The sequence below is a fragment of the Sminthopsis crassicaudata genome, chromosome 3, assembly GCF_048593235.1.
Source record: "Sminthopsis crassicaudata isolate SCR6 chromosome 3, ASM4859323v1, whole genome shotgun sequence".
In the NCBI taxonomy this organism is placed as follows: domain Eukaryota; kingdom Metazoa; phylum Chordata; class Mammalia; order Dasyuromorphia; family Dasyuridae; genus Sminthopsis; species Sminthopsis crassicaudata.
The window spans coordinates 557681918-557707774 of record NC_133619.1 but is presented as its reverse complement, the minus strand read 5'-3'; the positions used below and the strand labels follow the sequence as shown (position 1 = coordinate 557707774).

At 36.8% G+C, this 25857-nt stretch overlaps 1 protein-coding gene and 1 pseudogene across 2 annotated transcripts in view; one reads left to right on the top strand and one right to left on the bottom strand.

The window, feature by feature from the left end:
* TMEM135 (transmembrane protein 135) overlaps positions 1 to 12786 on the bottom strand; it is a 286760-nt gene extending 273974 nt beyond the window's left edge. For both annotated transcript variants that reach the window (XM_074304681.1, XM_074304682.1), the window contains exon 1: positions 12440 to 12786. In XM_074304681.1, the coding sequence (XP_074160782.1) occupies positions 12440 to 12580 (141 nt within the window). In that variant the 5' untranslated portion in view covers positions 12581 to 12786. The remainder of the gene's footprint in view (positions 1 to 12439) is intronic.
* Positions 12787 to 16261: 3475 nt separating this feature from the next.
* The window catches only part of LOC141562350 (arginine/serine-rich coiled-coil protein 2-like), a 32492-nt pseudogene continuing 22896 nt past the window's right edge, over positions 16262 to 25857 (top strand).

Here is a 25857-nt window from a genome sequence, read left to right as displayed (position 1 = left end):
CTTCACTCCCAAAGAAATAACTGCTATCATATATTCAATCAATCCAGCTTTTGCTCAGAGAAATACATTGAATTCCCAAGGAATCCCCTTTATCTTGTGCATAATTATAGTAAGTAGCATTTTTTTAACTGAAATTAAGCCTAAATGTTCTTCTAGGCAACTTTCTCCCACATCTTCAACATCTGCCAATTAGGGATTAAAGAAAATAAATATAATTTCAATTATCTCTCTTTCCCACTTCATAAAGCAGCCATGGCTACTCAATAACCATATGAATTAATGATACTCAAATCTAAAATCCTGGATTTGACACTTATTACCTTTATAATCCTTTGGCAAGTCACTTAGAGGAAATGATACCTGAGGTAAATAAGAAACAAGTGAAAAAACAACTACCATTCTTGAATTCATGTCACTTGGCCCAAATGAAATATATCCTAAAGCAGAAGTCACATTCAAATAGAAATGGAACTTTGATACCACATATTGACTTTTAGAACCATAAATTAACATTACCTATGTTTTATTTTACTTTTATTGATTTCTGTTAAACATTCCCCAATTACATTTTAATGTTTTAACCTCAAAAATGTTTGACACCAGAAATCTCTGTCCTAGAGTGCTAAAAGAATAAATGTGAAACCTGAGCTCCTATCAGCGGCACTTCAGAGAGTAGGAAGAACTGGAACTATGCCAGAAATGGAGATGAGAAAATGTACAGTCATTTCAGAAAATGGGAAAAAGGACTCTGTAAAGTACAGGCTAATAAACTCCAATTAAATTGCTAGCAAAATTCTAGGGCATATTATTAATGAATATATAGGAAAATAAATGATCAAATCAAAAAGCTGGTATGGTTTCAACAAGAACAAGTTATGCTAGGGGCATGAATAGAATACCTGCCTGTTAGGTATTCAAAAGCAGCTTTAAGACATTTCTTAACACTTACTAGCTGTGTCACCCTGGGCAAGTTACTTAACCCCAATTGCCTTGCAAAAAAAAAAAAAAAAAAAAAAAAACCACAACAATTCAATGCTAGACTACCTCCATCTCATTTTTTTCAGTCAACGATGATTAAATTCCTACTACATACCACCAATAACTAGGTGGGCTGGAGTCACTAAACTCCTTGATCAAGAAAAAGATGAAGAATAATTAAAGTAGATTTTAGCTACATCAGGATCACAGAGAACTAGAAGGAAGCTCAAAGATCATCTATCACAAATAAGGAAATAGACCTGGAGGCAGGTTAAATGATTTGCCCCCAATCAAGCCAACAATACTAAAGCATCTATCAGTTTGTCATGTTATATTGTGAGGAAAATGAAGAAACATAGCTAAATAATAGTATGTTAGATGAATTCAATAATTATTTGAACAATTAAACCCAAAAAGTAGCCATTAAAAATTTAATGTCAATTTAGAAGAATGATTCTAATATAGAATCTCAAGAATCTATGAGCTATTTAACCTTTAACCAATAAAATGGTTAAAGACACATATGACATACTTATTAATCTAAAGATGACCCAAAGCTAGGAGGAACAGCAAATAAACTAGATGAGAGTAGGGATCCAAAAAGATTTTCATTAGCTAAACAATGGGCTAAATCTAACAAGAAAAATAGGTTCAAAAATCAAATTCATAAAGACCAGAGAGAGGAAGTATAGATACACAAGTGATCTAAAAAAATTTTAATGAATTTGAAACTCAGCCAACAGTATATGATGTGGCAATCTTCACAAAGTTAATTTTAAACTGAATTAAAATACAGTGTTATGAAGAAGAAAAAGTCCAGACAAGGAAAATCAGGATAGTGACAGTTGAAATAACTGGATAATGTTTAACCTAAAAAAGAGAAAGAGTGGGAATCGAATAGATCTCTCCCAGTATGTAGAACCAAAAGAGTACTATCAAAGGATACTACTTTTTCAAAGGAAAAAATTCTCGGATGACTGATTTCATACAAAGACCACATTAACCCAATAATCACAATAATGCAAAAGAAAACAACACTGAAAATTTTCATAACACCAATCAATGCAGTATCTAACCCAAAACTTAGAAAGAATGAGAAAGCCTGTCTGTATCCTTCCTCGCAGCCAAGAATGGTGGATTCAGGCAAACATTTCTAGATATTGACAACGTAATGACTTTCTTTTATTCAATCATACATAATTGTATGGGAGACAGCATGAAGAGGCAATTTTTTTTTTAAAAGAAAGAAAATGAAGAGGGCATCAATGCAATCGTTTGAAAGGAAAAAATAAAATATTTAGAGAAATATGTTAATATCTGTATGAAATGATGCAGTGTGAAGAAAGCTAAGAACAAACAAAAGGACTTAGAGCAATATAAGAAAGCTAAGAACAAACAAAAGGACTTAGAGCAATGTATTTGAAGACATTAGAAGTCATCAAAAACAGCTTGAATATGATGAATACAGTAGGCCCAAATTACCAAAATTAAATTAAAATAAAAATGCTTTTCTAATTTAAAAAGCTTAACAAAAAAAAAAGAATTACATGTGCTGTCTGTTGCAATCACAATGTGTAAAAAAAAAAAAAAAAAAAAAAAAAAAAAAGAGACACCAAAGAGAATGTTATGTACCACAAAAAAAGTTTGGCTAGAATGTAGAGGGCATGAAGGGCACTAACAAATAATAAGCCTAGAATGATGAGTAATGGCCAATTTGTGAAGGGCTTTCAGTTCCAAAAAACCTGTTAAGGAAAAGCCAAAAAATTTGTGCTGCATGATATTATGAAATATTATATAGTAAAGACCTATTATGTATTAGGCAGTCTTGAACTAAAAAAAAAAAAAAAAAAAAAAGCAAAAGACAGTCAGTTCTTACCCTTGAAGAATTCATAGTTTAATAGGAAAGACAACATATAAACAGCTATGTACAAACAAGACTGGATAAAATATATAGACTATGGATGTGAATGCAGATACAGATGTACTTATACATGAGATGATAACCTGGAGATAATCAATAGAAAGAAGGCAGCAGTATTAAGGAAGCCTGAGAAAGGTTTTTTTTGGTAAAACGTAAGATTGATTTTATCATTCTGACCTGAAAGAAGCCAAGAAAGCAAAGAGACAGAGATATCAAAGAGAGCATTCCAGAAGAGGAAGGCCAATGAAAATAAATTGTGTAAGGCAGAGAAAGGCGGCTAAGGTCACTGGATCACAGTATATAGGTGGGGAATAAAGTATAAGAGGGTTTGAAAACAAGGAGGAGGTAAGGCTATGAAGGGTTTTGAATGAAAAAAACAAAGGATATTCCATTTGAACCTAAAAGTAATAGTTTATAGAAGTTTATGGAATTGGTGTGGAGGGGAAAGGGGTATCACATGATCAGACCTGCATTTTTGGAAGATCAGTCTGATAGGTGAGTAGACAAAGAAATGAACTGTAGTGGGCTGAGATTAGATAAGAGCTAGCAAAACCAACAAGCAAGCAGAACCAGGAAAATAACATACTATTACATCAATCTAAATTTTTTAAAAATGAAAATGAATTTTGTGATCACAATGGCCAAACTTGAATCACAGAGGATTTGAAACAATACACTGCTTTCCCTTCCTTGCAGAACTGTAGAACTCTGGACATAGAGTAATACATATACTAATAAGACTCTGATGTTTTGGTTAGTTGTGTTTTTTTAAAAATGTTTCTTTTTTATCTTATATTCAAGAAATAGAGAGAGGAAGAACATTCAGAAGTGAGGATGATATAAAAAGGTTCTAATAAAAATTTAAATAATGGATTGAAAAATGGAAAAGTTTGCATTACTTATTGCAAGTAATAAGAAGCTACTGAAGCTTCTTCAGCTGAAGACTGACAACTGTCAGAACTGCATTTTAAGAATATTAGAGAATAAATTGGAGAAGGGAAAAGTGAAGCAGAATGAGATCAAATAAACAACTATTGCAACAGTTCAGGAAAAAGATGAGTTCTTTAACTAGTCTGATGCCTATATGAGTGGTAAGATATATGAAAGTAGTCAACAAGATTTAGCAACTGACAGATTCCAAGATTATAAAACTGGGTTATGGAAAGGAAATATCGTCCTGCATTGTGAAGTGCCAATTGGATATCTCTCCCCCAATGTTGCTTGTATAGTTTGGAGAATGATTAATTTATGCCCTTATTTTATTAGACTCCTGGTTTACTTCCAATCAGTATTATTCACTTTAGTATGATTTCATAAAGGTAATGTTATCATCTGTTATACTTGTCTACTATTATACATTTAGTCAGTATAGTCAACTTGTGTGTGTGTGTGTGTGTGTGTGTGTGTGTGTGTATGAAATATTTGGGGCCAATTAGATAAGTAAGGTTAGACAGATTCTCTCTTATGAGCCCCAACCTTTTAAACTACAAGATTATAAATTTACTTGCTTCTTAGGAAGTTCATTTGCATAATCATAGGAAGCTAACTAAATGGCTTCCACCCTTTCTTCTCACTAAGTGACCAAGCCCAGAGTGGCAAAGATTACCTAATGATATGGAAATTCCCCCTGCTATTTTTGATTGTCCCTCCACTCTTATCATCGGGAAACAAGTCTATGGGCACTGGGCCAGCGGGTCTACAAGCACTTAACCACTGGGTGACTCTGTCTTCACATACCAGAGCTGCCTACAACTCTCTATTGCCCAAAATGTGACTAGTGAATGACAATTAGCTCTGCCCATTTTTGGACATCCTCCACTAGTCACTGACCATAAATAAGAACTGAAGGCTCTCTTGAAAGGTTAAAATATAGGTCTATCAACCAATGAGACTCTGTACTTTACTTTGATTCATCTGTACCATCTGGATATCAAACCCTATAAAACTATGGCTCTGGAGAAAGAGGGCATCTCATATTGTGAGAAAGATGTGAGGTCCCATTCATTAAATTGAGTCATGTCCCCTTAATTAGTGGTTAAAGGCTTGGAGCTCAGCCTCAATGATTTTTATTGCAGATTGAACATTTTTGCAGCCCATAATAGGCACCCCAAACTCAGTAGATATAATTCAGAGCTCATCTTCATTTACGTAAAGAAAAAAAGTTGACTAACAGTATCAAATGCCATGCACACATATATACAATATGGCAATTATGTGCTATGCTTCTCTTTATTTTTTCAAAATATATGCATAAATAATTTTCAACATTCACCCTTGTAAAACCTTATGCTCCAAACTTTTTCTCCCTCTCTTTCCCCCACACCTCCCCTAGACAAGTAATCCAATATATTTTAAACATGTGTAATTCTTCTATACATATTTCCAGTTATTATGCTGCACAAGAAAAATCAGATCAAAAAGAAAACAAAATGAAAGCAAACAACAAAAAAGTGAAAATACAATATTGTGCTCCACACAATTCCCATAGTTTCTAGGTGTAGATGGTTCTCCATCCCAAGACTATAGGAATTGGCCTGAATCATCTCATTATTGAAGACAGCCACATCCATCAGAACTGATCATCATATAATCTTATTGCTGTGTACAATGTTCTCTTGGTTCTACTCACTTCACTCAGCATCAGTTCATGCAAGTCTCTCCAGGCCTTTCTGAAATCATCCTGCTGGTCATTTCTTACAGAAAAATAAGGATTCCATAACACTCATATACCATAACTTATTCAGCCATTCTCCAGCTGATGGGTTTCGAGTCCCTTGCCTCTTCAAAAAGGGATACTACAAACATTTTTGCACCATATTTACTTTTAATGCAACATAAGAAATAAAAGTTTAATCAATAGGACTGATGACTTTTAATTACATTTTCTTAAGCAAAAAATGTGCTATTATACACTTGGTTACATCTATATTTCTAAATATTCTAAAAACATAACCACCAAAATGTTAACAGTCTAAATGGAATAAGTATTAAATACTTGGATGTAAAAAAAATATATGCAGATGCAGTTATAGATAGGGTGACAAAAAAGCTGCAGGAGTTCAATAAAACACGCACATATAATTAAGTAAACACAATTCTGAGCATTACATTTCAGGAAGAATGTTGATATACTGGAGATTATCCAAGGAAAGGCAATCAGAATGGTGAAGAGCCTCAAGTTCATACTATGTTAAGATCCGCTGAAATAAATGGGAATAATTAGCCCAGAGAAGACAATAAGTAGAAAGATAGTTGTCTTCAAGTATTTGTCACATGTCACACGTCACATGAAAGAAGAATTGAACTTGCTCTATTTAGTTACAGAGAGTACAACCTGAAGCAATAAATAAATGGAAGCTGTAAATGTAGTCTTGAGGAAGGAAAAATGTCATAAAAGAGTCACAATCGAAATGTTCTTTAATAATTTCAATCATGTCTAACTCTTCATGATTCTATTTGGAGTTTTCTTGGCAAAGATACTAATGTGATGTCTCATTTTCTTCACAGATGAAGAAAGCAGAGTTAAGTGACTTGTCCAGGATCATACAGCTAGTAAGTATCTGAGGTCACATTTGAACCCAAGTCTTCCGGATTCCAGGCCCAGTGTTCTATCCACTGAGCCATGTAGCTGCCTCCTTTTCCTATACTACATGTACTACATGATTCAGTTAATCAACATCCCTGTTAAAATTTTGCACCCAAAACTAAACAAAATATACTAGATATGACCTCAGAAGCAGAGAGTATAGTAGGCTAATAACTCTCTTTATGGACACTATTTCTTTTAATTCAACCTGAGATTCTGTTAGCTTTTCTAGCAATCATCTAAAACTATAGCAAATACTGAAGTTGAAACAAATTAAAACCTCTTATGTATATTTCCCCTGAGCTATTAACAAACCAGGTCTCCCCCATCATATAATTCTATTTTTTAATATATATGTGTGTGTGTATATATATATTAACATACATAATTACACACATTATTTACATATTATATATACACATATATACCTACATGTATATTTATATATGCATGTGTATCTGTGTGTTTAGATCTTAGACAGAAATACATATATAAACACAAATACACACATAAATTAGCACAAAAGTTTACTTATATTTCAGTTCTGCTACTTACTAGCTGGTGACCCTGGATCTCAGTTGACTTGTTTAAATAGTGGGCTAAACCAAATGTTGCCTTCTAGTTCTAAATCCTGTAGTTCTTCCTACATGTAATGAAACATATACATGAGAAATAAATAACAATACCAGATATGTTGTATCTCCCAAATAAAATGATTAGTCTCCAGAGAGAAGAGACTGAGTCTTATACCTTAAGTAATCCCCAGTATACAGAAGCACCTAGGGAATAAGAGGAGCTCAATAAGGGTTTGTTATTAAGTATTAGAAAAATCATGCTTTAGGAGTATGATTATCTACATTAGTTTATTTCTGCCAGATATAATTAAGTCTGAATACTCCAGTTCTAGGAGTAACAATATGTTATCTTATTTTATTTGATGAAAAGATTTTAAAAACTAAAAACAACGAAAACAAAGGAATTTGGCAACTCCTCCTAAGCCCAATGTTAAGAGAATTTTTTTTTCAAATGGTACTCCAAATACAGCTCATATAACCCAAGGCTTGTATTAAGTATATTAGTATTATCCCTCTTGCTATAAAGATATATAGTATGCAATTAAATAGTAGGAGCATTCACAGATTCGAAGGACCTGAATCATAGGTATAGTATAGACTTTAATTCAAAGTTGAATTCCAACACACTTACCAGCTGTGGGACTCTGAGTGAGTCATGTGACCTGTTCACCACAGTTTCCTCAAGTGAAAAATGGGGAAATCATAGCATCTATCTCACATGATTATTGAGAGAATAAAATGAAAAACATAAGCTCTCATTATGTTTATTGTCTATTAACTTCAAAAAAAAAAAAAAAAAAAAGAAAAGAAAAGAAAGAAACTTGATTCCTTAAAGAAAAATACTATTTTAGAAGACCTTCCAAAAGTATCTCATATATGTCAAAATCCCATTCCCTGAGAAGAGACAATTAGATGGCATAATGGAATCAGCCCTGGTAATAGCAGGATCTGAGTTCAGATCCAGCCTCAGAAACTTAATACTTACTAGTTGACTCCAGGCCCAGCACACTATCCACTGGGCTACCCAACTATCCCACCAACTAAACAACTACTAACAATGCCTAGAGGCACAGAAATGAAGCAAATAACTTTGGTTACTTTGATCTAGAATTAAATTCACAGAAGTGGCTGTGAAGATTATTTTCTTCATAAGAGTATGCTTCATCAATATCATGATAAAAGACAAGAGGTACTTGCAAGATATCAAAACCTTCTAAAATACCACCATTGAGGAAACACCTTTCAAAGTGCTAATAACCCCATCTGAAGGGCTTCCCCATCTGACTTCACCAAAGGTTCCACTCTGAAATGACAGGAGAGAACTGGAAAGGGAGGGAAGAACAATGGATAAACACACCTTTGTCTTTTTTTTCCCTTTTTTTTTTTTAAACTTTAAATAAATGTCACTTTTAGAGGCAAAGGGAACTATTAACATTTTGACACTCCTTTCTTTGTAGCAGTTTATGCCTTACCCAGTGCTTTTCTTCCTCCAAAAATATTAATCAACATTTTGGTGTTTCAGCCAATCTGTCCTCTATTTCCAACAGTCAAATACTTCCTCCAAAAAGGTAACAGAGAGTGTAAGACTGACTACTGAACTCTCAGTTTCTTTTCAAAATTTGTCCATTGGATTGAAAAGGTTCAGTAGGCTGGCTCCTCTTCAGATAGAGGAGGACATAAAGTAATCATTTTTATGTTGTTTTTGAATAGTATTTACTGATTCACAAAATTCTGAATAAAATTACTTAGAAATTGTCCCCAAAAAAGAACTATTAATTTATCAGATTTAATTAAGCACCTAATAAGGCACCATGCTAGTATGCTAGTTATTAAGAATACACACACACACATACACACACAAATAGTCCTTGTTCTCAATAAGATTACATTCTATTTGAAGGAAACAACAAGTATATATATATATATATATATAAAAGTAACTACAAAACTATGAAAGAAGCAACTTTGTGGAGGATACTAGGAATTGGTAGAACAGGATAGTCATCAAAAAGGCAGCATATGAGTTCAGCTTTGAAACAAACTAAAGATTCTAAGAGCTGGAGATAAGGAGAATCTGCATTATAGCATGTGGAAGAGTCTAAGGAAAGAAAGCAGAGAGAAAGTGAAATGTCATATAAAAGAAACAGCAGAAAGACTAGTTTAGCCAAAATGTAAAGTGAATGAAGGAAGATTAATGGGGAATGGGAGAGACAAACTGGAAAGACTTTAAAAGCCAAACAGAGAAATTGGCTTTTTTTTCTATAGTCATTGGGGAGCTACCATAGCTTCTAGAGCAGGAGTTCTCAAACTGCGGCCGGCAGAGGACGTTTATGGGCCCGCCAGGTTATGGCAAATGGGCTGAGGGGCAGGGACAGAGTGTGAGCTTTTGTTTTTACTATAGTCCAGCCCTCCAACAATCTGAGGGACAGTGAACTGGCCCCCTATTTTAAAAAGTTTGAGGACCACTGTTCTAGAGCAAGGAAATAAACATTGTCAAACCTATGCTTTAAGAATATCAAAGCGGCATCCATATAGAAGAAACTGCGGAAGAGAAAGAGATCAGAGTGGACATTTAGGCTTCTGCAACATCCCAATACTAGAGGAAGAAGGCCTGAACTCAGGTTGTGGTATAAATGGGGAAAAGGTTTAAAAGAAATAAAAATAAAAACTGCTATAGTAGAATCGGTGAGACTTGACAATTAATTCTATAGAGTAGATGAGGGAGAAGAGTCAAGGATCACCTGAAAGTTGCAAACTCAGCAAACTCAAAGGATGATGGTACCATCATTAAGAAGAGGGGAGTTTGGAGAGAAAAAATTAGCTGTTTGGGGTAAATGAAGTCTGAGATAAGTATGTACTAATAAAACACACAAGTTCTCACATAAAGATTATTGTATTCATTCTAATTCCCCTTTGCCTGCTGAACAAAATACAACTCCCAACATTCAAAAATTCCTCAGAAACACTATTATACAGTGGCTTGGCTCTTACTTTATCAGAGGACCCTAGATCTAGAATTTGAAGTAATCTTAAAGACCATCTACTCCAACCATTTATTTTAAAGATTTAAAAAATATTCTTTAATTGAGGGATGCAGTCACTAGTCCAGTCTCACAGTGAGATAGTATTAGAAATTTCGCGCTTGAACTCAGGATCTCAGACTCAAGAGTCAATACCCTTGCCTCCATCCAATTCCTCCTTTTTCAACCTTATCCCACCTTATTCATCTTAAACTCACAGCAATACAGACTACTTTTCATTCCCCAAATACAACTGACATTCCAAGTCAAGTGTTACTTGAGCCCTGAAAACTCTCTTGAATATCCAGTTTAAAATTATCCCTTACTCTTCAATAGCACTTTACCACTCCTTTCTAACACATTTTCATATTCCATTTTCATTTTGTATTACAGTTATTTGTGAACATGTCTTATCTCCTGTCTCACTGTGATTTAAGTCCTTATGAACAAGGAAGGGTGTTCTAATAAACAAAGCATAGGTTCATAGAAGGAACTGTTGTTTTAAATGTTGAAATGAATTAACTATTCGTGGGATCAGGAATTATAAAGGTAACAAGCTCATTCTGCAAATGAGAAAATCAAGGCTCAGATTTAAGTGACTTGCTCTAAGTCATAGCTGTCAGAAATGGCAAAGGGTCCATCATACCAATCCCCAACACATATCTGAATTAACAAGTAGTACTCATTGACAATCCAATTGGTTTTTTATGGTACTTTATAAGGATACAGGAAAAAAATAAAAAGAAAACAATGCAAGAAGATATTAGAAGTAAGGAAATAACACCTGTATTTCATTTTTAAAAAACTTTAATATTAACAAAGGTAGCATGTAGGAAAGGGAAGAACTTTCATATTTAGGAGTACTTTTTAAATTGTGTTTTTAGTGTGGAATTCATCTTCACATGAATTTCTGGACATTCTGGTTTTTTAAATGAATGAAGCACTTTTGAATTGCTTCGATTTGAATTGAATTCTTAAAAGATCCTTCAAAATGCCAAGCAAAACCTCCTGAATAACTTTCACTGCATAACCAAAGACAAACTTTGGGTAAATTCCGGGACACAAAACAGTCTAATCTGTGAGCTTGAAAAAAACAATTGCAAAATTCCCAAGTACCAGAAACCGGTGAGTCCACCAAGAGAAGCAATCTCCCTATGCTGCCTAGCAACAATGGTCTTGGAGAAAATCAGCTGGGGAGGGGGAGGGAGAGGGGAAAGCAATAATTATCTAAGACTACAGATCTAGAAGTAGAAGTTATCAGAAATCCACTACTCTAGATTCTTCATTTTACTGAAGAGTAAAATAAAGGTGGTATCTCTAGGCAACAATTCAACCTCCGGTCCCCGAGCACTCTCCCCAGCAGCTACCCGACACAAGAAAAGTCAGACTCAAAAAAATCTGAAAACAAGAAGGGTCCTCAGGCCCTTCATAGAATACATCCTTCTCCGAGTTTTACAAAGTCAACGGAAGCTCATGGAGGAGAAGTGAGTTGTCCAAGGTCACACAGAAAAGATAGCAAAAAATAGAATTTGAACTCAAGTCTCTTGACTACAAATTCAGCACTTTGTCATAAATCGGGGGTTTTGATCCAAAAATACTCTCTAAGATACAGCAACTCAAAAGGCAATGAGTTAAAGACTTTTATTTACACTGCTTAAAAGACACGGACCAGACAAGGGAGAGATTCGTCACTTTATACTATTTAAAAGCCAAGGACCCTGATTTGGGGTTAGATACAGCAATGATATTACTTAAAGGACAGAGCTGGATCCCAGGATACACCCAGAGGCAGGGAAAGACCTTCACCTAAGACTATTTAAGACAAGAAGCTGCCCAGGCAGGTTCAGAAATTCACACAATTTTTAAAGCAAGGACTTTAGACCTGCATTTACAGTAGGAACAGCGACTCCTGTTACTCATAAGGCAGGAGCTCCAACACTTCAGACCTGGATCCAGTGATAGGTGCAACTGACACTATTTAAAAGCGAGGAGGTCAAGCCCTCACTTACACTTTGTAAAAGACAGACCCTGAGCCCACCGGGGCTCTAGCAAGTCACGTGATTTAAAAGGCAGAGCCCTTGCCCCTCAATTAGACTTTGTAACTGACACAGACCACAAATACGCACACCGTCATTTATTCTCAGAACTCAGACCCAGACCCCCGGCCGCCTCCTCCCCTGCCTCGTTCCCGGCTCCCGGGGATGGATGACAGCTCGGTCGCGCCGCTCGCTCCCGCACTCAGGGGCAGGGGGCGGACCCTCGGGCGAGGGGCGTCATCCCCAGCTCAGCCCCTCCAACCCCAACTAGCCCAGGCCAGGGGAAGGGGACGGAGCGGGCTCCAGGAGCGGGGCTCTCTCACCAGGTACAGGGGCGCATAAATCTTCAAGGACTCCTCCAAGGCGCCCCTGGTGATCTGGAGAAAGGAGACCCCGCAGGACGGGTGCCAGGTGTGGCCGATTTCATAGCAGTTGTGAGGGATGGACTTGCTGAACGCCGCCATGTCTGGAAGCACCGTCGGGGAAGGGGGGCGGGGGGAGAGGGCTGGAGAGAGGGAGAGAGGGAGAGAGGGAGGGGGAGGGGAACGAGAACTCAACGACCGCCCGGCCTCGCCGGCTCGCGGGAGGCGCGGAATGGAGGGGAAAGGTCACGGGAGCGGGGTTACTCTGGGCCAAAGTCCTCGTATGATGTGCGCTCGGCGTATCGCAGGGCGAGGGGGAGGGATTGCGGAGGGGGGGGGAAGAGGCGGAGCGTGCACGCTCCTTCTCCCCGCCCCTCCGCGGGCGCGGGCGCGGGCTCGGGCCGGACGTGGACGCGCGCCGCGTGGTCCTTACCCAGACACCCCACACACCCCGCGGGTTGTTCCTCCGCTGGGGACTGGGGCTGAGCGCGCGCCCCGCGCTTCCCCCTCCCACCACGAGTTCGCTGGGAACGCTATGCGGAAGCGCGCCTTCATTCTCCACCCCCAGTTCTCGCAGCCGCCTGTCTGGCTAGGTTTAGTTTCGGGAGCATCTGGCGCTGCCCTTCCTTTCCGCTCTCCTCGGACTAGGGGGCCAGGTAGCAGAAAACGCCGGAGTCGGAAACATTTTGTGCCTTTGGGGGAGTCAGTCAGTCAGTATTATTATTAGGGCCTACTATGTGCCAGGCTTTGTCCTAAGCCTTAGGGTTACCAGAGGAGCAAAACCTAGGCCCTGCGGGGAGCTCACTGTCTAACGGGGGCGACAGCACGCAAACAACCACGTACTAACAGCTCCACACAGGATGAGCTCTAGACGTCTACGGGGACTAAACCAGGCGTCAGGTTGGGGGAAACAAGCCGTCCAGCCCAGCTCCTCCCTGCTTCGACCCAACTCGATTAACATAAAGAACCATAACTCTTGGGCGCTGCGGTTATAACACCCCATCAAACTTGGTGGGGATAGCAGGGGGGTAGAGGTGGAATCTACGGTTCCTTAAGTGTGTCTGGGCCTCTCCCTGCGGGACTACATAAATGCTTTCTCTGTACCTGAAGATGTCTGATCAATTGATTTGGGGAAAGGGGTCTAGCACCCGTCCCATATACACTAGTGAGAGCTTTTGGACCCATCCCATAAGGGTTTAATTGTATTTTGTTTGTTTTCATTACACCTCTTCCTAGAACCTTCTCTAATTTTCCCATAGTAAATGGGTAAAGTCTTCAGAACTCAGTCTACAAATAGATATGAAGCATAATTCCGAACCCAGACCCTCATAGCCATCATTTGAGGAAATAACACTGGTGAAGAAGGGGCCAGTTAATTGTACCCACAGATTGGGGAAGCAAGTCTAGCTAAATCAGCAATGCTCCTCAAAGGAAAGAAGCAGGCAGCATGTGCCAGGCAAGCTAAACCACCACCTCTTGGACCTCCACCTCGCCTTAGACACAGATGGAGACAGGCCTGACAGTCCAGGAGCCCTGGGACTAGCAGTGCTTCTAGCCTAGAGTCTTGCAGCCATAATCCTGGGAAGCAGCCCTGTGCAGATGCACCCAGATATCTGTTCCTGAAGGTGCTACAGATACAGTTACTGAAGATCCAGAAAACAAAGCTCTTGCCACCAAAGTCCTTGACATTGTCAAATAGTTCAATATCAGAAACTGATCAGAAACATAGGACCTTTTCATGTGATTTGCAGCTGAACCCTTCCATATGTGTTATGTCCTTTATTAATAGATCAACTTGAGAGCAAGGACTCTCTTGCTTTTCTATTTGTATTAGTATTGGTATCCCCAGCATTTCTCATATTGATTGCACAAAATATAAGTGCTTAATAAACCATAATAAACCATTGATTCCATCATTCATTTTAATAAACTTGGGTTGCATGTAGATGACTCTGAATTCTTAAAGCCCATAGCAATGAAATGCCAACTTTAGCAAGTTTTATCATGCTAGAACGGTTTAAAGTATGATCCTAGTAACAAACTATGCCTGCTTTCTAATGACCAACTTCACTAAGTATAAAGTATTATGAACAACCTAGTTAAGTATAAAGAAGTTTGTCAGCAGTAAATAGGCCATTTAGAGACACCTTTTTTTTTAAATTTAAATTTAAAAATTATTTTTATTTTCAATTCCAAATTCACTCCCTCCTTTCAATCCCTTCTACCAATCGTACATTAATATACCTATCTTCCCCTATCGTGGAGCCACTTTTTAAAAAGTCTATTAAAATAGCAGTACTACTCTTTTTGTTGACAGGTAAGTCAAGAACATGAAAGGAAACAGGATACCATCTGTCCTGGAGATTACTTAACATATCAATACAGAGTCAACATCATGAACATATGTTGATTAAGTCACAATATTCACCAGGATCAGATGTGGAAAACCATGGAAATAAGCAGAAATTGATATCAAAACCACAAATGGGGTAGTTTATTCCATAAGATCAGAATTAAGGATGTAGTGATTTTAAGAAGATGTAGGACAATAGGTAAATTTGTCTAATGTGTCCTCTTAGACCCTCATGGAGAGAGCACAAGACTGACCTAGACAGCTAGGATAGAGCACTGAGATTGAAGTCAAAAAGATGAGTTCATGATGCTACACACTTCAACATCGATACTGTATGAAGATGTATTCTGATGGACCTGGCCCTCTTCAACAATGAGATGAACCAGATCAGTTCCAATAGAGCAGTAATGAACTGAACCAGCTACACTCAGCGAAAGAACTCTGGGAGATGACTATGAACCTCTACATGGAATTCCCAATCCCTCTAATTTTGTCTGCCTGAATTTTGGATTTCCTTCACAGGCTAATTGTACACTATCTCAAAGTCTGATTCTTTTTGTACAGTAAAACAACTGTTTGGACATATATACATATATTGCATTTAATTTATACTTTAACATATTTAACATGCATTGGTCAACCTGCCTTCTGAGAGAGGTGGTTGGAGGAAGGAGGGAAAAAATTGGAACAAAAGGCTTGGCAATTGTCAATGCTGTAAAATCACCCATGCATATATCTGATAAATAAAAAGCCATAATTAAAAAAAAAAAAAGATGAGTTCAAATGTGGCTTCAGATACTTATTAGCTTCATGATCCTGGGCAAGTCACTTAACTTCTGTCACCTTCAGTTTCCTAACTGTTAAATGGAAATAATAATAGCACTTAGCTCACAGAGTTGTTGTGAGAATTAAATGAAGTATTAATAAGCTCCTAGCAAAGTGCCTGACATATAATAGGCACTATGTAAATGTTTATTCTCTTCCCCTAGTTTAAGAAATATTGTTGTAACAACCCTACAATGTAAGTAGTCATTGTTACAAATCCTGAACAGAACATCTGTAACTGAATTTTCTTTTACATGTTGTTCCCTCTAGTTTGAGCTCTTTAGCATAAAGGACAATCTTAATTATTTTATTTGGATCCCCAGTACCTAAAATAGTACAGTGGTACCTTGGTAGTTGTCTATTTTGAAATCTGTCAAATTCTGTATTCAACACATTTTGACAAGGAAAAAAAAATACTTCAGCATTTAATGCTTGCTTGGCACGTGCACTTGGTTGTTGTCTTGGTTGAGCAGAAGGGCTGTATTGTTACTGCCTTTATTTACTGCCCAGATTCCCACTTCCCCTGCTCTTATAACTACCATTGCTATGGGCAGTGGGTAGCTTCCACTGGCCACTTTTTTTTGGAAGGGGCATAGAGGGCCAACATGCTCAGGAGCAGCACGATTGGAAGAAATAGAGGTTGCAGTAGCAAAGTAGCAATGCCAGAGGACCCAGGACCCCTTACACCCTCAAGCCCCAGGCAGTGGCCTGAGCCCTGGGCTCAAGGAACCACAGATTCCACATGCAGTACCCTGTTTCCCCCAAGAAAGTTTGGAAGAGGTAGAGTGGGAGGAGAGCATAAGGGTTGTGGTTCTTTTCAGAAAGTGAGTTGGTTCAAGAAAGGAAGAACTGAGTGAGCTGGGCTGATCTAGACTGCCTTGTTTCTCCCAACTGGATGCCCCACATGTCCCTTTGGAGAATTGGGTGGGGAGGGATGGTTAGGCTGCAAACTGGAGATGTACTCTTTGTGGAAAAAAATTAATTCAATATTCACGATTTTTGCCACTCATGCCTTCTGGAAGCAATTGAAGACAAATACCAATATATTTTTATATTTGACATATAGTAAGTGTTTAATACTTTTTCATTTTATTCATTCATGGGAAAAGGACATGACGGGTTCTAAGAGGGAATAAACTAATAAATGAAATAATTTTGAAGAATATATAGGGATCCCACCTGATTGTCAGCATTTGTTATTCAGGATTTAGCCTGGCATATCATCTTTGGAGCATTAGCAACAAGCTTCAGTCAGGATTATATCTTGTAAACCACTCCTCTTCCTACTAGGCTACAGTCACTAGAGATGAAAGTTAAGTGTTATCCAGGTTTCATGATAGTATTGAGCAACTAACTAGGGGACATATGTGATTTTCAGAACCTGTTCTAAAGTTGCTAACCTTTCTAATCAATCACTTAATAAAGTACAAATGATAGCCCACGTTAGCACTAGTCAGACAAGAATAATTCTTTTTTGCTATATCCAGGTCTACTGATTTGGATGAGTATGAATACCTAAAAGATGACTAAATAAAAGAGAATTGAGCTAAATCTTTTCACTGATAGTTTCTGTCAGGAGGAAGAAAGAAAACAGAAATTTCACCTGATGAATATGTGCCTGATGGGTAATTGTTATAAGGGGAAGATTAATTATAATATATGACAGAAACCCTCAGTATAAAAATGAAGGCATGGGAAGGAGTCCATGCTCTTGAATCTTTGGCACTGGTCATTTTAATCTTTCTGGATCAAATATGAGTACTATCTGTGTTAGTATATCTGACACCACACCCTTTCCCTAAGTTGGTTGACTCATCAAATTTTCAGGTGACATAAAGCTAAAAAATATACCTAATGCAATGAATTACAAAATCTGAATCCATAAGGATATTGTTATGCTAAAGCATTTAAACCAAACCTAATAAAAATTAAATTTAATAGGGATAAATGAGAAAACTTATGCTTACGTAAAAAAAATTACTACAACTATAAGATGGGTGAGAAATCATACACAGTAGTAGTAGAATGTAAGCTCCACATGTATTTGTAGTATCAGGATGTGACAATGGAAAAAAAGTTAATGTTGTCTGGGACTGCATTACGAGGAGCACAGCTTCAAGGAATAAGGGAAATACTAGTTCCACTGTACTCTGATCTTATCAGATTTCATCTGGAACACTGCATTCAGATTTTGGCACCACAATTAAAAAGTATGTTGATACATTATAGAGTGTCCAAAGGAGTGTAACCAAGATGATGACAGATCTTGAGTCATGATACATGAGAATCTGTTGGAGAAAGTGAACATGTTTAGCCTTAAGCTATGATGGCTATCTTGAAATGTATAAGAAAGGTTTGGATTTGGGCAAAAGGTGGAGCCACGAACAATGAGTAGAAAAGAGACCAACTTAAGCTTGATGTCCAGAAAAATTTCTTAATACAGCTATCCAAAATAGGTTAAGTAGTAAGAGTTGGTGAACCCCCTTAAAGTTCTATGAATAGAAGTTGGATGACCACTTGTCAGAGACATCATAGCAGAAATTCCTTACATGTATTGATTGAACTACATGGTCTTTGAAGCCACTTCCAACTTTCAAATTCTGGGATTCTGGATTTTTGGGGAAGCCATAATCAAAGTACTTAGCCTAAGTGATCAATAGGGACAAAAAGCTGATGCCCAGGACATCTACTATGAAATGTAGTGGACAATAATGTAAATATTCTGGAAGAGAGAGTCCCTACTACTTAGTAAACGTTTTTTGTTTTGTTTTGTTTTGTTTTGTTTTGTTTTGTTTTGTTTTGTTTGGCAAACAAAAAGACCAGTCCTATTGTTTCTGTGAATTACAGCTACACAAATCTTTCTTAATCTCTTGTTTGGCATTTTGTCCTAGATGATGTCCTGGAAAGAGTAATGCTTCTGAAATCAGAAAACCTGTATTTGATTCCAAGATCTGCTACTTGCTTCTTGAGAAAACAGATTATTGAACATTTCAAACTATATCTCAAGGGACATTTAAACTCAATAAGTCTAAAACTGAACTCTTCTTATCTTTCCATCCCTCTTCCAAACTTCCCTATTTCCATCAAAATTACCATCATTCTTCCAGTGTAAAAAATTCATAAATTTGTCATTATCCTGTACTCTTCACTCTCCCTCCATCTCAAGTTCCAATAAGTTGCCAAATCCTTTAATTTCTCCTTTTACTTCTCTCACATCTGAGCTTTTCTCCCCACTTGCCCAGAAACCATCTTACTTCAAGTCTTCATCACCATTCACCTATATTGTTACAATAGTCTCCCAATTCATCTCCTTGCCTCAAGTCCCTAATCCATTCAACACCCTGCTGTCAAAGAAAGATTCCTTAAGCATAGATTTAACCATATAATTCCTTTTCTCAACCAACACAAGGAGCTCTGTACTAGTTCTGGAATAAAATATAAACTCCTTTATTTAGCTTTTAAAATCTTACATTACCTGGTCCAACTTCACTGGTTATTACTTGCACCCTATAATCCAGTCAAACTGGCCTGTGTTCTGTTCCTCATCCATGACATTTCATCTCCCATCAGTGTCTTAGCACTGGCTATCCAACTTTACTGGAATGCACTTCCTCCTTATCTTTGTCTTTTAGAGTCTGAGCTCAGACACAATCTTCATGTAGCCTTTTCTTATTCCCTCAATTACCAGTGTCCTTCCCCCAAATTATCTAGTATTTAATTACTTTGTATATATGCTCATACATACACATACATGATCTATATATATGTATTAACTTATCTATGAGACATGTGCCTATCTCCCCCATATATATATAGTCATTGTGAGTAAGGGTTGTTTCATTCTTTTTATTTGAGTATCCAGTACATAGTAGACATTTAATATTTGTTGATTTGATTGTTAATCTTTTAAATTGAGTTGAACTAGATGACCCCTGAGGATCCTTCCAACTATCAATCTATGATCCTATTATTTTGTTCTGGCACATTAAATGGCATTTTTAAAGATGGCTTATGGTTTTGAGGAGCAGCCTGGTATAATGGAAAGAGTGTTCATTCTGGAGAGAGAGGACCTGACTTTGAATCCCATCTATTGCATCTGCTAGCTTCACAAGCTAAGATCATTTAACATCTGCAAAACTTCAGTTGGCTCACCTGTAAAATTATTGAAAATGATAATGGTACTCTGCTTCAGAGACCCATAGTGAAGGTTACATTAAATATTGGCTAAAAGCACTTTGTAGGACTAAAAGAGATAGACCCTGAGTCTGTGATTTCTTTGATATACAGAACTTCCAGATGCCAATTAAGATCACTATCTGCTATGCAATTTATAGTCTTAGATAGTTGTTTGGAGTAGAATTATCAAATATTTAGGGGCCTAGACTCAGGGAAAAGTCTGAATGTAACTAGAACCAGACTAAAATGTAATTGGGAAATGTTTAACAAAATAAATAAAAATACAATACAAAATAAGTATTGTTAATTTGTGATTTTTCTAAGTCACTATGCAGTCTTCAGGGATTTTTCTTTTTTGATACCTAGAACACTGAAACTTCATGTGAGTTGCACAGGGTCATTCAGTCAAGATGTATAAGATATGAGACTTTAACTCAGATCTTCCTAGATCCTGGGCTAGCTCTCTTCTACGATAGTTTATGCTGCTTCAGATTTTAAAGTACTAAAGATGTGTGTTATTAAATTACTTGTCTAGCAAGGGATTAGTACATCCACTGACTATACTGAACCCAGAAGTGAACTTGATGAGAGGACTGTGTGTTAACTACTACTTTGTGTACTCTCCACAAGGTAGAGGAAAGTGGGCTGGAACATGTTAAAAACACTTGAGAGCATAGGTATAAATGGGTTTTTCCTTAAAATGATTGCCATCTACCTAAAACCATCAGAAAGTATTATCTGTAATAGGAATAAGCTAAAAGACTTCCCAATAAGATCAGAAGTGAAAAAGGATGCCCATTATCACAAATATATTGATGTACTAGAAATTGTAGTAGAAATGTTAGCAATAACAATAAGAAAAGAAAAAGAAATTGAAGGAATCAGAATGGGCAACGTCTCTTTGCAGACAGTAAAATAGTTTACTTGGAAAATCTGAGAAATTCAATTTTAAAAGCTAGTTGAAACAAAAATTTTAGCAAATTTTCTCAAAAATATAGAGAACTTAATCAAATTTATATGAATATGAATCATTTTCCAATTGGTAAATAAGCAAAGAAGATGAATAGGCAATTTTTGGAAGAAGAAATAAAAACTATATGTAGTTTTATGAAAAGTCTTCTAAAGCATTAATGAGTAGAAAAATGCAAATTAAAGCAGCTTTGAGATTCTATCTCACATATCAGGTTGACTCAAATTATAGAAAGAAAAATTGACAAATATTGGAAGGAATATGAAAAAATTGGGACACTTATACACTGATGGTGGAATTGTGAACTGATCCAGACATTTTGGAGAGCACTCTAGAATTATGTCCAAAGAGTTATAAAACCTATACACCATTTCACCCAGAAATACCACTATTAGGTCTGCTTCCCAAGGTGATTATGAAAATGAAAAGAACTTAGATGTTCTAAAATATTTATAGCAAATCTCCTTGTAATGGCAAAGAATAGACATTGATGAAATGCCCATTAATTGAGGAATGGCTGAATTAGTTGTGGTATGTAATTGTGATGGATTACTACTGTGCTATTAAAAAATGATGAGCAGGTTGATTTTACAAAAACATGTTGTGACTTGCATGAAACAATGAGCAAAATCAGTAAAATCAAGAGAACATTTACATATTTACAATATGTAAATTTATATATTTACAATAATAGCAATATTGCTTGAAAAGTAAATGTAAATGATTAAGCTACTCTAAGTTATATGAATTCAAATCAACTACAAAGGACCATGAAGGAAGATGCTATTCACTTCCAGAGAAACAACTAATATATGGACCTGTGTTTTATATAGTTTCACACACACACACACACACACACACACACATCTGTGTCAAATGTTGTTATTCTCTAGTGCAGGATTAAAGGGAAGGAGAGGAATAGTTTAGAACAAAAAAATTAACCTCCTAAAAATTTAAATTTTAAAAACTGTTCAGTGATGGTAGATTGTTGCCATTGGAAGATGGATTTGAAGATGCCAAATTTATCCATCATAATTATTTTAGAAATCCAATAATGTGTCCAATTCAGAGAAATGATCTAGAACTACCATTATGAACATTAAGTCCTCAATTAGAGGAATAAACCCCTGAAAAAACTGGCATTCCTCTCAGCTAAACAGAGAATAGTACAGATTACAGCTAAAACAAGATAAATTCTAACTCTGGAAAGAATGCTTGTGATTAAGAGACTTGGGTTTGAATCTTAGCTCTGGCACATACTGACAAGGCTGTGTAATCATCAGCACTTCACCTTTCAGGCTCAGTTTGCTCTACTATATAAGACAGGAATCTACCTTATGGAATTGTATTAAGGCACAAGTGAGATAAAATAGGTTATATGATGCTTAAAGTGTTATAGAAATGTTAGCTCTGGGGGCAGCTAGGTGGCGTAGTGGATAGAGCACCAACCTTGAATTCAGGAGGACTTGAGTTCAAATTTGGTCTCAGACACTTAATACTTCCTAGTTGTGTGAGCCTGGGCAAGTCACTTAACCCCAGCCTCAGGAAAAAAAAAAAAAAAAAGAAAGAAAAAAGAAATGTTAGCTCTGATTGTAAAGACTGAGTGGATGAGATCATATATCCAATGAAGTGTTATTATATTGATGTCACCTAATGAGGGTCTCAGTGCCACAGCATCCAGGATGCCAGCAGCATGCTGTAATGCATATGGAAAGCCAAACCACTACCTGCCCCTGAAAGCATTTAAAAGGCCAAAGGGAATGAGTCAATCGGAAAGCGATGAAGACCTGGTCAACAAAGAACAATTCAACATCTCTCTGCTCATCCATTTTGTCTGACACTAAGCTACAACAAAGACTATTGACCAATGTATTTAGGCCTTTTGCTGTATATTCTCCAAACTTAAATGAGAAAAGATTAAGACTTCATGAAAATGACAAATTCAGAGTAGATAAATGTCACCTCTTTAGGAGAGGGATTCTAGATATCCAATAGTAAATGATATCATGCCTCCAGAGTTGCCTTATAGACTCACAGTTCCCTCAGCCATCACTGTCACTCTCTTCTCTATTACCTCCTTGGAGTAATGTATTTAGCAAATGTAGAACATAAAAGGAACATAACAACAATAACAATTATTTCCATTTATCATCATTGTGAAGGAAGCACATTTTTGAAGGAGGAAGGGACTGCACTTGTTCTTATAATAATAATGGCTTTTATTTATATAATGCTTTAAGATTCACAAATCATTCAACATACATTTACTAATTTGAGCCTTCCAAAGAGGTAGGTGCTATTATTTTTCCATTTTGCAGATGAGGCTGAGAAAGTGACTTGCCCATGATTGTATATTGGATAAATGTCTCAGGTGGGAATTCATACCCACACCTTCTGACTTCAAGTTCAGCCAGTGTTCTAAAAAGATTCATGGAGAGTTTCTGCAGTTGTATGATGGCTTCTTCTAATGTGCCGCTTGAAACATCCATATCTCTAGCACACTGGAGGATGAATGTTTGGATAACTCAGAGGAACTAGATCTGAAAATTTTGAAAAGATTGGAAGGAGGGGGGTCTATTCAAACAAAACTCTATCTTTTGTATACCTGGGAAAGGGACTCCTTTCATCTCAAATAATATGTAATAGGATGAACAGTGATAAAAATTTGTAGTTTTCAGGTACTACTAGAGCCTTTTCAATGATTGTGGCTACACAAAACATGTGAACCTATGATGAAGCTCTTTTTTATCTGCAGCTATTTGAGGGGGTCCAGAGAGAACACTGAAAAGCACAGGGAGTTTCTGGTTTCAGATAATGATCTCATTTAGGTCCATTTGATACAAAAGGCTCTAATTCCCTATTCCTCTTCATTACTAAAAACAAGAAAGCACATGTCAGATAAATTATTGAATGGTAGCAATTTGGGCATTCAGTGTAATACTTTCAGTGTAATAGAGAGTCTTGGACTTGGTATCAGGATATCTAAACTTCAAACCCCACTCTAAAACTTATTGTGTAGCAGCACTGAATAAGTCACTTAACCTTTTCTTATTTGTACTATGGAAGTGATAATATTTGCACTACCTAATTCTTGGTGATATTGTAAGGAAAGTGCTTTGTACCTCTCTTAGTTTCAGATTCCTGATTTCTGTTGAAGTTTCAACAGATTCAAAGTTTGTGGATTCAGGTCTCACTAGGGTTGAATTTTTATTTCTCCTATTCAGGAAAATGTAAATTTCCTAAGGGTAAGGACTATGTCATTTTTAAACTTTGTACTCTTAGTGCCTCATTGTGATAGATTTGTGATATTATTAGTAACTTACTTGAGCATATTAGAATTTATCCATTATCTCTCAAATTCTGTGCTTCTGGTTCATGTTTTTCCATGGATTCTCCAGAGAATATTATCCTTCACAAATGCTATGGTGGGGATAGGCTGCATGAAGGCTGATCTTTTTCTCCTTACTCTGCTACCTCTGTCTGCCTAGCTAGACATGGGTAGCAAATTACTTCTATTCATCCCAATAATCACCTTATGATTTGTCAGAATAGTAAACTTGTCCAGGTATCCAATAATTTAGTATCATTAACAAGTTTTTACTAGGATAACAGGGGACTTGCCCCATAATCCCAGTTTTTATGAGTCTATTCAGAGTGCTCAGATGATGTAATTCCATGTGCACTTTGGAGCATACAAAGACATTCTGTAACTAGTTTTGGTCTACTAATTTAAGGTGAAGAGAAGCCTCTTTGATTGACTATGTAGTTTAAACTGGGTAGGTAATCAAAAGGTATAGGTTGACCAGAACCTGTACCTTCTCTTGCTTCTTCCTTCCTGGTGCCATTCTGGTGAGAAAAGAGAGACAAAGCTATAAGTGGTGATGGTTTTGGCACTCCCTATTTGTGAGATTGTTATGTGGTCCATGGAAACATACCTTGATTCTTTGTCTTAGCATTGTGTTTTTTCATTTTAGATTTCGTCACTTTCAAAATTTCAGGAGGGTTCAAAACTATCAAGATGTCTGCAAATGGAGTCCATAACAAACTTTATAGCCAGCCAGGTGAGCCTTAAGGCCCTGAGAATCAAGAAACAACTTTCAAACTATGGAACTTAACCTAATGCTAGTTAAAACAGGTTTGTTTTGTTTTGTTTTGTTTTGTTTTGTTTTGTTTTATCCAGCAGTGATGCTGTATTTGGATGTGAACTTGATAAAACCTATACTATGTAGAAACTTCATCTAATCTAAGCCCAATCTCTATAGAGACAGAGATGATATAGGAAGACTATACCCCTAAGGGTCTGTACTTTTGTTCTTGCTTTATCTTTGAAGTAAGTATCCCTTTGTATCCTCTTGTAAAAGTTAACTGATATCACCTGGCTAAATTAACTGGAGAGCGAGTAGGGAGAACACATCAGAATGGGAGCTAAAATCTATAACATTAGAAAAGAGATAGCTCAACCTTTAGGGGTAGCTCTACAACAGGGATTTTAGTCTTGCTAGGAGAAACTGAAGTTAGAGCCTTTGCTGCATTAAGCACCAATCAAATCATAAGCAAGGAACTGGGTATATGAAAGTTTAAAAAAAAAAAAAAAAGTTCCTGCCACAAAGAATTTACACACATTGCATAGTACTACTAGGTAGTAGTACATACTACTACTGTGTAATGTAGTATTACATCATGTAATGTAATGACTGACATACATACACATACGTATATGTTTGAATGACATGGTAATTTTGGAAAAGGAGAGAACATGCAACTAGGAGCATTAAGAGAAGTTTTCCATCGAAATGGCAGAAGAGCTGAGTTTGGGATTAAGATAAAGATACTAAATGATGGAAAGTGGGCACTACATTCCAAGTATGGGAATCAGTGTTTGTAAAGACAATGGCAATAGATAAAATGCCAAATTTAGACAACATCAAGGAGACAAGTTTAGTGGGAATGTGAAGTACATAAAAGCGAGTGATACAAAATAAGCCTGGAGTCAAATTATGGAAAGCTCTAAGTACCAGGGTTTTTTTCTTTTATTTTCAAAGGGGAATACTCAAG